The sequence below is a fragment of the Bombyx mandarina genome, chromosome 10 (genome assembly GCF_030267445.1).
Source record: "Bombyx mandarina strain Sakado chromosome 10, ASM3026744v2".
In the NCBI taxonomy this organism is placed as follows: domain Eukaryota; kingdom Metazoa; phylum Arthropoda; class Insecta; order Lepidoptera; family Bombycidae; genus Bombyx; species Bombyx mandarina.
In genome coordinates this window covers 3,673,052-3,687,127 of record NC_143217.1, presented here as the reverse complement: position 1 = coordinate 3,687,127, position 14,076 = coordinate 3,673,052, and the positions used below count along the sequence as shown (strand labels likewise).

At 34.4% G+C, this 14,076-nt stretch overlaps 2 protein-coding genes across 2 annotated transcripts; one reads left to right on the top strand and one right to left on the bottom strand.

Annotated features, from left to right (window-relative positions):
• Positions 1-1,132: 1,132 nt before the first annotated feature.
• On the bottom strand, positions 1,133-5,375 carry mRpS22 (mitochondrial ribosomal protein S22). Its single transcript, XM_028182288.2, has 7 exons — positions 4,854-5,375; positions 4,542-4,771; positions 3,989-4,113; positions 3,516-3,573; positions 3,212-3,420; positions 2,020-2,200; positions 1,133-1,398 (listed from the first exon to the last, which is right to left on the bottom strand). Exons 1-7 carry the CDS (start codon positions 4,969-4,971, stop codon positions 1,183-1,185), a joined length of 1,137 nt encoding a protein of 378 aa, XP_028038089.2. The 5' UTR covers positions 4,972-5,375; the 3' UTR covers positions 1,133-1,182.
• Positions 5,376-5,471: 96 nt separating this feature from the next.
• On the top strand, positions 5,472-13,830 carry LOC114248873 (zinc finger CCHC domain-containing protein 8 homolog). The gene is made up of 7 exons (XM_089730212.1): positions 5,472-6,334; positions 7,215-7,390; positions 8,076-8,274; positions 8,858-8,989; positions 9,125-9,302; positions 9,641-9,840; positions 12,431-13,830. Exons 1-7 carry the CDS (start codon positions 5,642-5,644, stop codon positions 13,082-13,084), a joined length of 2,232 nt encoding a protein of 743 aa, XP_089586338.1. The 5' UTR covers positions 5,472-5,641; the 3' UTR covers positions 13,085-13,830.
• Positions 13,831-14,076: the final 246 nt, after the last annotated feature.

The window sequence follows — 14,076 nt, the reverse complement described above, 5'->3', positions numbered from 1 at the left end:
ATCATAATCTTGACCATCATCATCATCACTGTTTTCATCACCCGAGTCGCTATCATCGTGATGAGTCGACATAAGGCTCATCGGTGTAGTTTACAACTCGGTCGGTTCGGTCTTCTTTTTTGTCTAATTAATTATTTTTTGAAGATATTCGATTCGTAGTAATCGAATGTAACTTTTTTCAATTACCAGCTTCCGATTATTTTCTGTTTGTTTTTTTCGATCTGAAGCCTAGCTCTTTTATAATTCGTCGTAAACTTCATTCCGAGCCATTAAAATTTATATCTTCTTTAAAATTTTCGAAGCCTTTCTACGGACGGAGTTTCGCTGCTTGTTATGTAGTTATTATGATTACATCTTTTTATTACAGATTGAACGAAACTATCCATTCCGGTAACTTTCTTCTTCCCTGATCTTTTCTTATCCGGAGTCCGAAACACGGCGAGCAAGCCAGAGCCTTTAGCTTCGTTAATAATGCACCTAACAGTACTCACTGATGTTTTTGTTGCTTCCGAAATCTGTTTTACTTTTTCCATATCATTCTTCCCCTGTTTTATAATGAAGTAATATACGTCGTACACAATTTTTCTACCCTTTCTTTTGAATACTACACCAGTCTGTCGCGGCATAGTTTTATAAAAAATCAACAAACACTCAACAAATAGCAATGGCAACAAACTCAACAAACAATTACAACAAATAACTTAACGATTAATAACGATAGACTTTCCACTGTACGCAAGCGTACTTTTGGGAGCAAGCGGAACGAGGGCGCGGTGCGGGACGCAAGGTTCGACTGATCTACCAGATTCTACCAATAAAGCGCTCGATACGATTTCCCCTGCCGTCGCGCCTCACCCTCACCACCAAAGTGATCTAAAATTCGGTTCTGCGCAGTCAAGGTCATTTGCTCAAGAAGTTTGCCGGTTACTATACAGATGCATTATTTAAAATGTTTTATGAAGTACATTTTATAACAAACTATTTAAATGCAATCAATATTATGGGTTAATTTACTTCCTTTGCTTATATGTATATTCAACAACGAATTAACTTCAGTTGAGTATCTGATACAAAATATTAATACAAGATACCATAACTCTCTTGTTAGTTATAATAAAAAAAAGAACAACAATTTCTTACATAACTAAAATATTTAATGCACAATCCATCATCTAATCAAAATTAAACGTTTCCATGAGCTTTTTCTAAACCCTTTCTAAGCTCGGAGAGGTGCTGGAAATCTTCTTTGAAGCCTTGCAGCGCTAATTCATGTTGACTCTTTATCGTCGAGTTGCTCACTATATATTTCTCTATGCACTGAATACATTTACTGTCAAGCTGAATGTCCTCCTCAGTGAGACGTTCTAGTTTAGATAGCAGCAGAGGTGTGGTAAAAATCTGGAAGAGATTACAACATTGTGAAAGTAACACAGCCATTAAAACAATTGACTAAGGTCTTTAATATTTAGGTTTATATAATTTACTAGCGCCCCGCCCTCGCTTCGCTTCGGAAACATTACATTTTATTATCGATAGCTGAGTCCCGCGATGTTACCCGCGGTTATTGTCGTGCCACGGGTGACGCCGCTGGGCGAAGCTAGTCTAAAAAGTTACTCCTTATATCATCAGCTACCTATCAGTGAAAGTCGTCAAAATCGATCCAGCCGTTCCAGAGATTAGCCGCACAAACAGACAGACAGATAAAAATTGTAAAAAAATCTTATTTTGCTGTATGTACCGTATATATATTCATATGCATGTAGTAAAAAGCGATTGTTTCAATATTACAAACAGACACCCCAATTTTATTTATATGTATAGATAAGATACAATTTCAGAATTGGATAACAGTGTTCTGATGACTAACAAACCTTTTTGGTGAGATTTAGAGGGGTGATCTGTCTCTCTCCCACAGAGCAAGTGTAAGTAAAGAGCTTGTACGAAATTATATCATAAAAACAGAGGCAAAAACAATGGCCTATTATCAATTCATTAATATTATAGGGAATGTGTGCTTACTTCTTGAGCTAAAGACTGTGCCGCGGTACCTTCCCTCACGTCGTTGTGAATATCGTGCCGTAGCGCAGCAAGTAAAACCGCCTCTCTGATGAAACCGCTTTGTATGATCTCGAGCATCAGATTATCTATACTCTGATGCCATGTCAGATAAAAAGTCATTGAACCAAAGTGTCTTGTTGATCTGTGAGGATATAAAAGGTCATGTTACTGTACATACATACTGTTTCACATTGCAAAATAGCTTTCTTAGAGAAGTAAGCTATTTAAGTAAGCTTGGTAAGTCAGTATAATTTATAAATTGTTTTTACTGCTTAGATGGGTGGACGGGCTCACAGCCCACCTGGTGTTTAGTGGTTACTGGAGACTATAGACATCTACAACGTAAATGCGTCACCCACGTTGAGATATAAGTTCTAAGATCTAAGTATAGTTATAACGGTTGCCCTACCCTTCAGACCGAAACGCATTACTTCTTCACGGCAGAAATAGGCAGGGCGGTGGTACCTAGCCGAGCGGACTCACAAGATGTTCTAGCACCAGTAATTATGCAAATTATAATTTTGCGGGTTTGATTTTTATTACCCGATGTTATTCCTTCACCGTGGAAGTCAATCGTGAACATTTGTTGAGTACGTATTTCATTAGAAAAATTTGTACCCGCCTGGGATTCGAAAACCGGTGCATCGCTCAACACTAATGCACCGGACGTCCTATCCTTTAGGCCACGACGACACATTTTTAGCTTTCTTCTGTTTAGCAACAATGGCCCATAAAAAACTTGCCCACCCAGTTACAAAAATGTTACACAACCAAAACTATTATTGAATGCAGGTTATATCTTAACACTTATACTACCTATTATATCTTAGCACTGGGAATTTGGGTAGCATCAGATAAACTTATTTTTATCGAATTTTCATTGGCTACAAGTCCGTTTGTTTATTTATTACCATAAGTGTTCAGATGAGGTCACTTGCCTCGAGATTTGTTCCCTGCATGTGCGTCAACAATACCAGGGATACTATGATGTCACTTTCGTAATTACAGTTGGTAAGGGGTATCTTGTAAGCCCATATTAGTGGGTTCCACCACCTTGGCATTTTTTTTCTTACAAAGCAGTAGTGAGTTCTGGCCAAATTTTCTGAGCAGCAAAAAGGAATGAACATTGACAATAAATATTTTATATTCAAACCTTAATGAGTTGTAACATTTATTATTGTCCACATGCTGGTATGTAATACTGGTAATCTTTTGATATATTGGTTCGTCTGGTTCATATTGTATGCAGGCTCGATCCAGCACAAATTCGTACTCTCCCCTGTCCAGCAGATTGTGAAATTTTTCCTCATCAGAAAACATGTGTGGTTCTCGTATTTTGCGTCCGGTTATTGGAAAGTACACCTGAAGAGTATTAGAATGTATTTTAAATGTAGAAATAAAATTTTCCGTCTAATTGTATGAGCTTTCGTTCTCCATTATAACATTATATAGCTTACCTGATTTAATTTCTTTCTGATATCATGATCACAACTGCGCAGAGTTCCATCAGTGTCTCTGAAAATAAACAGAATTATATATGTTAAGTTGTTTTTTTATATATATGAATCATGATCCCATTATTCAAATTTGAAAAGTAAAATTTACTTTGTGCTCTCCTTGTTACTCAAGTTTCATTACTTGGATTTTTAAAACTAAATATAGATGAAGTGGGTTAAAAATAATAATTTTTTGTTCTCTTAATATTATGTTAGTGATATCTTTTCCTTGTGAATGTGGACAACAACCAAAATAAAATTTGTATTTTCATAATGCTGAGTGTATGAATATTGTCTATAAAAAAAGTTGACAAGTAGAAGACACAATGATGTTAAATTGTCTTCTTGTTATTTATTTAAATTACTTATTGTAGGTAAAGTAATGGTGATAAATATATTTGTCAATTTAGTATACTTTTGTATGCATTAAATACCTTTCAATAATAATCCTCTCTTCATTGGCAATACCAAAAGTGATGTCGGTAAACAAATATTTTGATGTGTCATATCCTATCAAAGCTGGGTCTCTTGATAAAACCTCATCAATGGGTTTGTAAATCTGCAATGATTTTTTTGTAAATTTAAAATTTTAATAATTTAGAATCAGTTTTTGTTACTTGGCCAATGCTTATTTTTATCTTTCATTCACCTTTAAACATTCATGTAATTTCATCCCTTAGATACAGCTTAATTTAATTTTTTGATCACAAACTGCAATTCAGTTGTAGTGTTCTAAATAACCATTTCTGATAATATCTTCATAACTTATTTACTGCTACATCATACATCACACAGTTCACATCACATAACACAGTTAACTTTTAGTAGATAGCACTTATTCTCTGGAATCAATATATTTGTTTGTGTGTTCCGACCTTAGTTCTCAGCAGTGGCTGGGTTGTGGTTACCACGAGTGACAGAAAGTGTTCTTAACGTGGGTTTGGACTCAAATTTAATTTTTTACGTAAATTATTGAAAACTACTCACTTTCAGGACAGGAGGTATTTGAAGAAGCACATCGGCTTTTTCATTAGCTTTAGCAATTTCCAATTCAAGCTCTTCTTTCGTGAGAAACTTATATTTGGGAGTTTTAAGGGCATGTAGACCTTGATTGTTTCTCTTGCGGAAAACTTTAGTAAAATCTGGCCGAGTCAATCTCTTTAATAGATTCTGTACATTTGGTGTAAAAAACTTTGGAGCCGGGTCTTGTTCGCCATCTGTATAGTCAAAATAGGTTTGTGTTGTATAATATCAAGCAGATATACACAATTTATTGGTTAAGGTTATTATTATATTTACCGTAAAATGATGGTACAATATTCAATTTTCGATTGGATATAACTAGAACGCACGGCTCATATCTTATTATTAATGTTTTAACATGCTTCGTTGCAATTTTTTGTAACAGTAAAGACATTTTAGCATTTAAAATTCAAAACCATTGAAAACTCAATTTAGTAAAGTAGTAAGTAGTAGTTTTATTTTTCCAAATGGAAAGGCAAAAGTATCATACCATACAGCCTAATCTTTTATATATTTTTTATGAAATATGTAACATGATAAGATGAGATGATATGGGATGAAATATAATCTCAGTAAAATGGTGGTCATTTACGGAGATTTTTTCAGAGGACTTTTTGGAGGATCCCGAGAAGTTACGTCCAGCGGCTTTGTTTCATTTTCCCACATTTGTGCACTTTCACAGATATTAAACACTTAATAAACCACGGTTAGTACACATTTAAACCTGAAGAAACACTAAATAGACAAAATTGTAACATATCACACAACTTCACTCCTCGCGTTCCCGCCAAAAAGTCAGATGTCAGATCATAACACAGATCACCCCCAATCTTATCTGTGGATCATAAATATTATGTGCATAGATTATACAATAAATACTTAATATATTTGATTATGTGTATTATCTATGTTGACAGAATTGACGTGATTGTGAAATGTTGTCTGATTACAACTGAAAAACTTATTGTTATTTTAGTTTTTAACGAGGTTTTTGATCAAATTATCGGTCTTGCATATGCTTTAATATGCATAAATTACAACAATCATAATCTAAAATTATCATCATGCCTAAAAGGAAGACTGGTGTCAAAGATATCATTTATGAATTAGACAATGAGGATATCGAACTCAGCAGTGAAGATGACGTTTTGGAGACAAAAATAAGGCGTTTAGATACTGATGTAGTGCCTTATTCCGCTGAAAGCGATTGTGTTATCCAAGAAACACCTGTAGACGTTATAAATATTGACAGTTCGTGCGAGGATGCTGGAGAAAACAATGCTGATGAAAAAGAGGGAAATGGAGGGAAAATAACGAATCAACCCTTGAGATCTAATGACAACTCTAGTGAACTATATACAATATGTGTAGATGAAGACTTAGGTACTGAAGAAAGCACTAAAATTTTTAATGATGATATTTCTGTAGACACTCCTACATCGAATAGCGACGGTAGTGTAGTAGGCTGTGTAAACAGGACACCTCTTGTGAGCGTTCAGTTTAGAGACAAAAAACTGGCTAGTAGTTACAAGCAAAAAGTAAAAGCGTTTATGCTGAAACTTATAAAGATTCATAATGACGATGCATTAGAAGGTTCAGAATGTGAGACAGACTTAGAACTTGACATTTGGCCAGAAGATGTTGTTGAGGAACTTCCTAAACAAGAGGAAGTGAAGACTGTAGATGATAGTCTCTTCTTTGTTGATACAGATCCAAGTGTGAATTGTGCTATTGAAGAAATACCTAGATACAGTGAGGTAAGATCTTAAAAGCATCTTAATGTATATAAAATATTTTAAATCGGCTTTTGTGAAGTGTATTTACTTGTGTTAATGTAGACAAGAGTGTCACTGTTCGAGAATAGTACTTGTCTTCCGGATAGAATATTATATTCTATCTTCTTTTCTGTACTCCGGAAAATATTTATGATTTTTTTTATTACTCGAAAATATAAGTTGAATAATTGGTGTGAAAGGTCTTAAGCAGCCAACTCAGTTTTGCATTTATTAATATTATTATTAAGTATAGATAAGAATTTTATACACACTTTGCATATATTCTATACATCTGTATGTGCAATTCTGTATACCATTTTGTAAATTAGACAGGGTTAGGATAATAAATATTACTTTATGACCTTTTGTTTGATTTCATTCAATTTGCAACTATAATTTTTAACTTATGCAATCTTATTATGGTAGCAATATCTAGGAGAAAATAGTATGCCTATTTGTTGGTTTTTACAGTTCAAAAAATAGGCCAGGTTTTGGTTACACTTTTCCACCAGGTGGGCCATAAGCTTATCTGTTCAACTAAAGGAAAAAAAGTTTAAAGTGTTTTAGCCTTCCTAAAATGAAATTGCAGTTTCTAACAGTTTGATGATAGCCTTACGCATGCGATGTAGTCTGTATGCTTGTAGAGTGGAACAAATACCTAAATAAATTGTTGGTTTCTTAATGGGGATACAGGTTTATGAAGACATGTCAAAAATACTTATGAGTCCATATTTTGCTACATTCACATCCAAACAGTTTTTATTATTGAGGCTGTATTTGATGCATTTATTTCGTATCAAAAAAATATATAAATAAATGAAGAATGAGCATCATAAATAATCAAATCATTGCAATATTTCAGGGATCAAACTTAATATCAGATAATGTGGAAACCGAGTTGCCATTGAATTCAGTCCGTCCGTTAAAACGAGGTCCGATTTGTTTCAATTGTGATGGTAGCCACGCTTTGAGAGAATGCAAACAGCCTAGAGATGCAATTCGAATAGCCGAACAACGGCGTAATTTCACGAAAGTTGGGTGAGTAAATGCAAATATTTAATTTAATAATGTAATAATCTCAATAAAAACAATAATTTAATAATACCAACAAATTTCGGTTGGAGTAATAAATGATTTACAAAACTGTTATTATTTAACTTTTTTCATTATTGTAAAACATAATTCAGTACAAATTTTCTATGCAACAACTGCTTGTTAGGTATAAGTAATTTGACTTGAAATAAAAAGGAGGAATCAATGCCAAAGGCGTTGGAGCCAAATTATCTAAAAGAAGAAGAAGAAAAGGAGGAATAGAAAGGAGAGATTTCTCAATTTGAACTATTATATAAATTTTAAAAACAGTTGTACGGTTTTGTTCAATTTTTTTTGTTGCCTAATAATATTCATTAATATACTTTTTGTTTGCTCATGTCATAACCACAATAGGGCAATCGTCAATCTGTGGCACAGAACTCCCAAAATACCAGCATGTATTATACCTTCTGAAATAGTTGTTGAGTATACGTGAATCTTGCTCCTCTTTATCTTCTTGCTAATTCACCAAATACTGATAAAATATCATTAATCTACATTTATGAAGTAGGGCATACAAGCTCATACTTAATTGCAATTAGTGTAGATCATCAGCAAAAATGGTTCAAAATGTCCTGCAAGCTACATAAAATAATGTTTTAAAAAATAAATCGAAATTATAATATTCCAGCCGTTACCATGTGGAAGATGAACAAAAGTATGGGCACTTGGTGCCTGGCCGTATTTCTGGACAACTTCGACACGCATTAGGTTTGAAGAGACACGAATTACCAATGCATATTTATCGCATGAGGGTGTTGGGGTATCCGCCAGGATGGCTAGAGGAAGCTCGGATATCACATTCTGGAATAACAATGTTTGATTCTTCTGTAAGATATTATTATTATTTTTTTAATTTTAACTTCAAATAATATTCAATAATTTGAAATTCCCAACAAACCTTTAAAATAACATGCGTAGGCAGAAATAACATTTTAATTTTTCTTGTCAATAAGTTTTTTCAGGGATAGTTTTGTAAATAAATAAATGCTATCATGTCAAGGTGTTTTATGCCTTATGCCTCTTAGTAATATATCTATAATAACATTAATAACAAATTATAACCGAGAGACAAACGGAAGTTAAATCTAGATTAATTGTAAATCTATTAATATATATAAAAGTATAGGTTTTTTTAGTTGTTTTTTATTGCTAGAAGAGTGGATGAGCTCACAACCCACCTCTTATTAATTTGTTACTGGAGTCCATAAACATCTAGAACGTAAATATCAGTCCACCTGGAGATATGAGTTTTAAGTTCTTAGTTTTACAGTACAACGGCGGCCCCACCTTTCAAACTGAAACGCATTACTGCTTCACAGAAAAAATAGGCATAGATTGGTGGTACCTACTCATAAGGCCTAACAAAAGTCCTACCACCAGTAACGATGTAATATCAAAGCGATTTTTCAGGGTAATCCAATAACAGAACTTGACGAGGAAGATGGTGAAGTATGCGAGCCTGGTTCTAAAGACAAGTTTGATATTAAAAAGATCTACGACTTCCCTGGTTTCAATGTTCCCGCCAGTTCTAGATACAAAGAGGTTTGTTGCAAAAAAAGAAATAACCAACAAGAATTTAAACAATATTTTTTTTCAATATGTGGTGATACTACTGCGCATCTCACACACTGACATTGAGGCAGCATGCTCAACATTACATCTGTTATGTTTTTTCAGGAAGGCGAACTATTCGGCTTCCCATCCTTGTCCTTGCAGGACAGTAAAATAGCAATGCTGCAAAATTTGGCTCCAAATGCAATGAAGGCTTACAAACGGAAGAAACTTACTTTCTTTCCCTCATCAAATTTGGAAAAACCTGAAGGCGAAGCTGAAATGGAACTCGACAGCGGAGATGGTTAGTTCGATTCAAGCACACAAAAGTAGACTGTCATACAACATTACAATTGAAGACACGAGTGGATGAAGGGGATATGATACAATTTGTTAACTTTGAGAAAACAGGCAACAAACTTTTGTTACTTGTAATTTTTTTTCGTACATAACTCCTTTATTACATGCAATTTCTAAAAATAGCCTTTAAACCTGGAGTTTTAAGGTGTTATATGGTTTATAGGCACATAGCGCATTCACTCAATGAAAAACTCAGAAATCCTAAAAGTTGTATTTAACCCCTTCATGTCTTCAATTATCCTTGGTTACATTTTGATGATGACAACATTATATTATTTTCAGAGGAGATAGCGTTTCCGACTGTCCCTCCGTTACCAGACGAGATGCCTCCCCCTCCTCCTCCCCTACCGCCTTCCCCGCCGCCACCTCCGCCGCCACCTCCGCCGCCACATACACAAACAGATATGGGGGAAAAAATAAAAACATTGAATGAAACACAGAACGTATCAATTAGTGACCCCGTAATAGCTACAGATGAAATAGTAAGTGCGATTTTTTTTTACCAGTTTTATTCTGAGCGTTTTGCCTGAAGACATGGTCATTTAGTTACAGGGACTATAGGTAAATGGGGACAAATCTGGGATGTCACAATACTTTTGTTGGGTTGTTAGAGATTTAACTTTGCTAAACTGAAAATGACCTTTATTTAGTGTTGAAGAATATTAAATAGTTTAATTTAGTCATCATAGTTTTCTAACTCATTAAAGATGTTAAAAAGTTGATTAAGTACATAAAGTAAGGTACCGACTTACCAACTAAATAGTGCCAGCTCTATCGAAAAACTTTATTTTCCCTATATGTAACCCGATTCACCCCCAATGCCTGGGTGAATAGGGACAAGTGAGTAAGTTTTTATGATTATTTTTTAATAAACTATATATATCTTAATGCATTATAAATGAAAATTTAAACTACCGACAGCATTATGATATCCGTTTTATTACTACTAGTGGTAGCCCGGTAGTCGAAATTCGACTATACCTAATTATTAATCGAAATTATAAGCTTGAACAGTGTCATGGTTCTATCGTCAAAGACTTTACTTCTATAATCAGAGATTTCACTAAGGCTACGCTATAGACAAATCTATATATTAATACGTTTAGCAAAAACTTTGTATCCCTTTTTACGAAAATTGCGCGGACGGAGGAGTATGAAATTTTCCACACTTATAGAGAATATAGAGTAGAAGTGCATAATGCTAATATTTTTTTAAAATAATGCATAAAAGATACAATAAATCAATAAAGAAAACATTCACACACTACCATGTATTTGACACACACACGCATGCATACTATTTATTTATTGTCAAACTTTTCTTCTTGACGTCTGTGGTCAAATTGAGAATAGATTAAATATTGTTTGTCTTTATTAACATTTTTCTATAGTGTAGTCTGAGCGTTGAAAATACAATCATAATAGTGTACAAACTTACAATTCCAATCAATTATAGTAGAATTTCGACTACTGCGGGACCTCTAGTAATATTAAAGATATCAATATTAATCTATTCTCAACTTGACCACTTTAACAATAAACTAAATAGTATATATCCGTGTGTGTCAAATGCATGTTAGTGTGTGTAATGTTTTCTTTATTGGTTTAATATATTTTTTAGGTGTTATTTAATAAAAATATGAGCATTCTGCACTCCTCTATATTTTGTATAAGTGTGGGAAATTCCATATCCCTCCGTCCGCGCAATTTTCGTAAAAAGGGGTATAAAGTTTCTGCTTCGCGTATTAATATATAGATAAAGACAAAAGAATAAATAAAAATCAATGTCGAACTTAAAAAGTGTGTATAAAAATACATATTATCAGCGATTAGACTATTACTGTACCTACCGGTTATAAATGTTTTAGAATTGATTTGAGTTATACTAGGTTTAAGTGGAACATTAAGGGTTAAAGTTATTGTTATAAAAAAAACAGAAACAATGTTATAAATTTGCAAAAACTATATAAAATCGCCGTTTTGCATTACCATCAATATAAGGCAATAAAAAACCAGCAGTCGTGTGAGCGTAACGACCTCTGAAAACATTTGACCATCTACCGCCCTATTAGACTGTTGGTTCTTGAAATGTCAACCTCAATCAGTAAGTGATAAATAGTACCCACTAAGTTTTTCACCGGATTTTCTTAATGGTTGGGTTTCCAATCCTGTGGTAGATTCTGCGAAGCACTGCTCTTGTTAAGGCTGGTGTTAATAAATTCTCTCAACCCCATGAGCTCGCCCACGAACCAAGGTAAAGCTAAAATGGCCTTTTGAGGCATCTGGCGGGTAGGGTGTTAAAAAAGTATAAGTATAATTTGAGTACTATTGGTATTACCTCGTCTCAATGTGAGTGGCGACAATCACTTAGCGAGTCTACGGGCTAGTCTAATGAGTATTAATGGAAATAAATAAATAAAGAAATTTAATGTTAAATGTTTATGTTAAATATTTTAACTTCTAATTAAAATCTTAAATTATAGTGCACATAGTTACAAACATTAAAATTATATATTATGAAATATGTCTTTATTTCGAATATGTTGTCGATTTATCACGATTTCCATAAGATGTGGAATTATAAAATTCTATTGCAGATGTCCAAACTTTTTATGATGACATTTGCAATTGAATGAGCAATTTTGGAGTGGACGAGTCATTCATTGTGCACGTGGGTAGGTGACGATGTGACGGTGCGACCCACGTGTCTCACCGACCCGAACGTAATGATGCATTCTTCAATCCAATATTTCTGAATATCTATGGACATCAATTCTGTGTACGAAAACTACAACGAAGAGGCGCACCTACCGAACACAGATAATCACTGATCCTAAATTGTCTACTGATTTATGTTGCCAGTAAAGAAAGTGTTGCCGCTTGAATAAGCATTTCTTTCGCGATTAAAAATAAAAACATATTTTCTGAATATGATGATTGAATTCCTAATTCATATCATACCGTCGAGACATTTTGGTGGCACTGCGCTACGCTTGTTGTTGTTGCGTCTGTAATCTTGTCCAGTGCTTGCCTGTATCACTTACAATATTTAAACAATTTATTATTTTCCAGGAAATGTCGAATACTTCTAATGGCCGCTATAGTCCGAGTATCGAAGATCTAGAAGCAAAGAAGAAATTATTATTAGAGGTCATTGAAAATGAAAATGAAGTTGCAAATGAGGAAGCTGCACAAGACGTAGAAATTCTGAATGAAAGTAATAATGGAATCGACGCAGAAAATAAGGAGAAAGAAGTCATCGCTGTTGAAAATGTAACATCTAACAATGATGCCGGGAGAGTTCCAACACCGAACTCAGTATTGAGCGATGAGAAATTATCATTGACACCGCGACCGGCTAGAGAGGTCGTCGAGAAAGAGCAAGCGCGTTCAGAGGACAACAGAGATCAAATCCTCACTCCCAAACGCGACACAACTTGTAGCAGTAATGACGAAACGCCTACCACAACAGCCGGTAGTGACGCCGATGCGTTGAAAACACCAGACGCACAGCAAACAGGTCGAGTGAAGACCACGGACTACGGCACTCCGGTCCTCAACATCGCGTCTCCTTACCGCAAGCTACCGAGCGGGACCAAATTCGCCAAAGACATCTGTGACGTTTTATATTTCGAGAACCTGCCAAATTCGACGGGAAATTATAAAAAAATGACCACCCTGCTCAAGAAAGTTAAAGACGAAGTTGACAGGATACAAGATTCATGATCCATTATTTCCGCATTGAAATAAATGTGGGTCATCTAAGTGACGAACTGTTGTATTTTAAGGCGTTTAATTTTTATTTTTGTTCGTCTCCTTGTGGGGTACCGGGGCAAAGAAGAATGAATTTCTTTTAGATTACAATAAGTATGTGGTATAATTAGATAAAGGGTTTTATAAACATTTGTGCGGCTCATTAATTACCTTGAAAGTTCGAAATTCAAGAAGACTGTCATTTTGTTTGTATCCAGAATGTTCTCGGTTATTCTAATTTGTGTTGCAGATAGTAGTTCTGTTCAAAGATTTTGGGCTCTTTAAGTACAACAATATTCTAAAATTTATTTTTTCTAGGTAAAACATATTAATAATAATATAACATTTGACTTTGGATTACTAAATTAATTAAGATTTTATATACAATATTAAAACATGACACTAAAAATCTTTCATATTTGCCCTAGTATTGTTAATATTATTACCTTTATAGATAGACAAGAATACAGCACTCACCATTATTGCTCGTGGACATGGCAATGTCAGGGGTACAGTTAGTCCGCGGCCTACTTAGCCTACGCGTATTAAAGCTATTAACCAAATATCAATTCATATTGATGTTTCATTTTGACTATCTAGTGCTCTTGTACAAAGTACAATATTTTTAAATCATGGAATGAAACTGTTAATGTTAATATATGTACATACATACTTTTAAACAGTTTTAATTTCTAGTACCTAATAAATTTTTACACGTGTCTTGTGTTGTGCTTGTTTACATCCCAATTATTGCAAAGTAATAATTAAAAGAAAAACTAGCGCTTTCCGAGTCCGCACGGATATGTCGTCGCCGTGGCCTAAAGGATAAGATGCTCGGTGCAGACGTATCAATCGATATAACGGTGTTCGAATCCCGCAGGCGGGTACCAGTTTATCTAACAAATTACGTACTTATCAAATGTTCAGGATTGACTTCGACGGTGAAGGAATAACATCGTGTAATA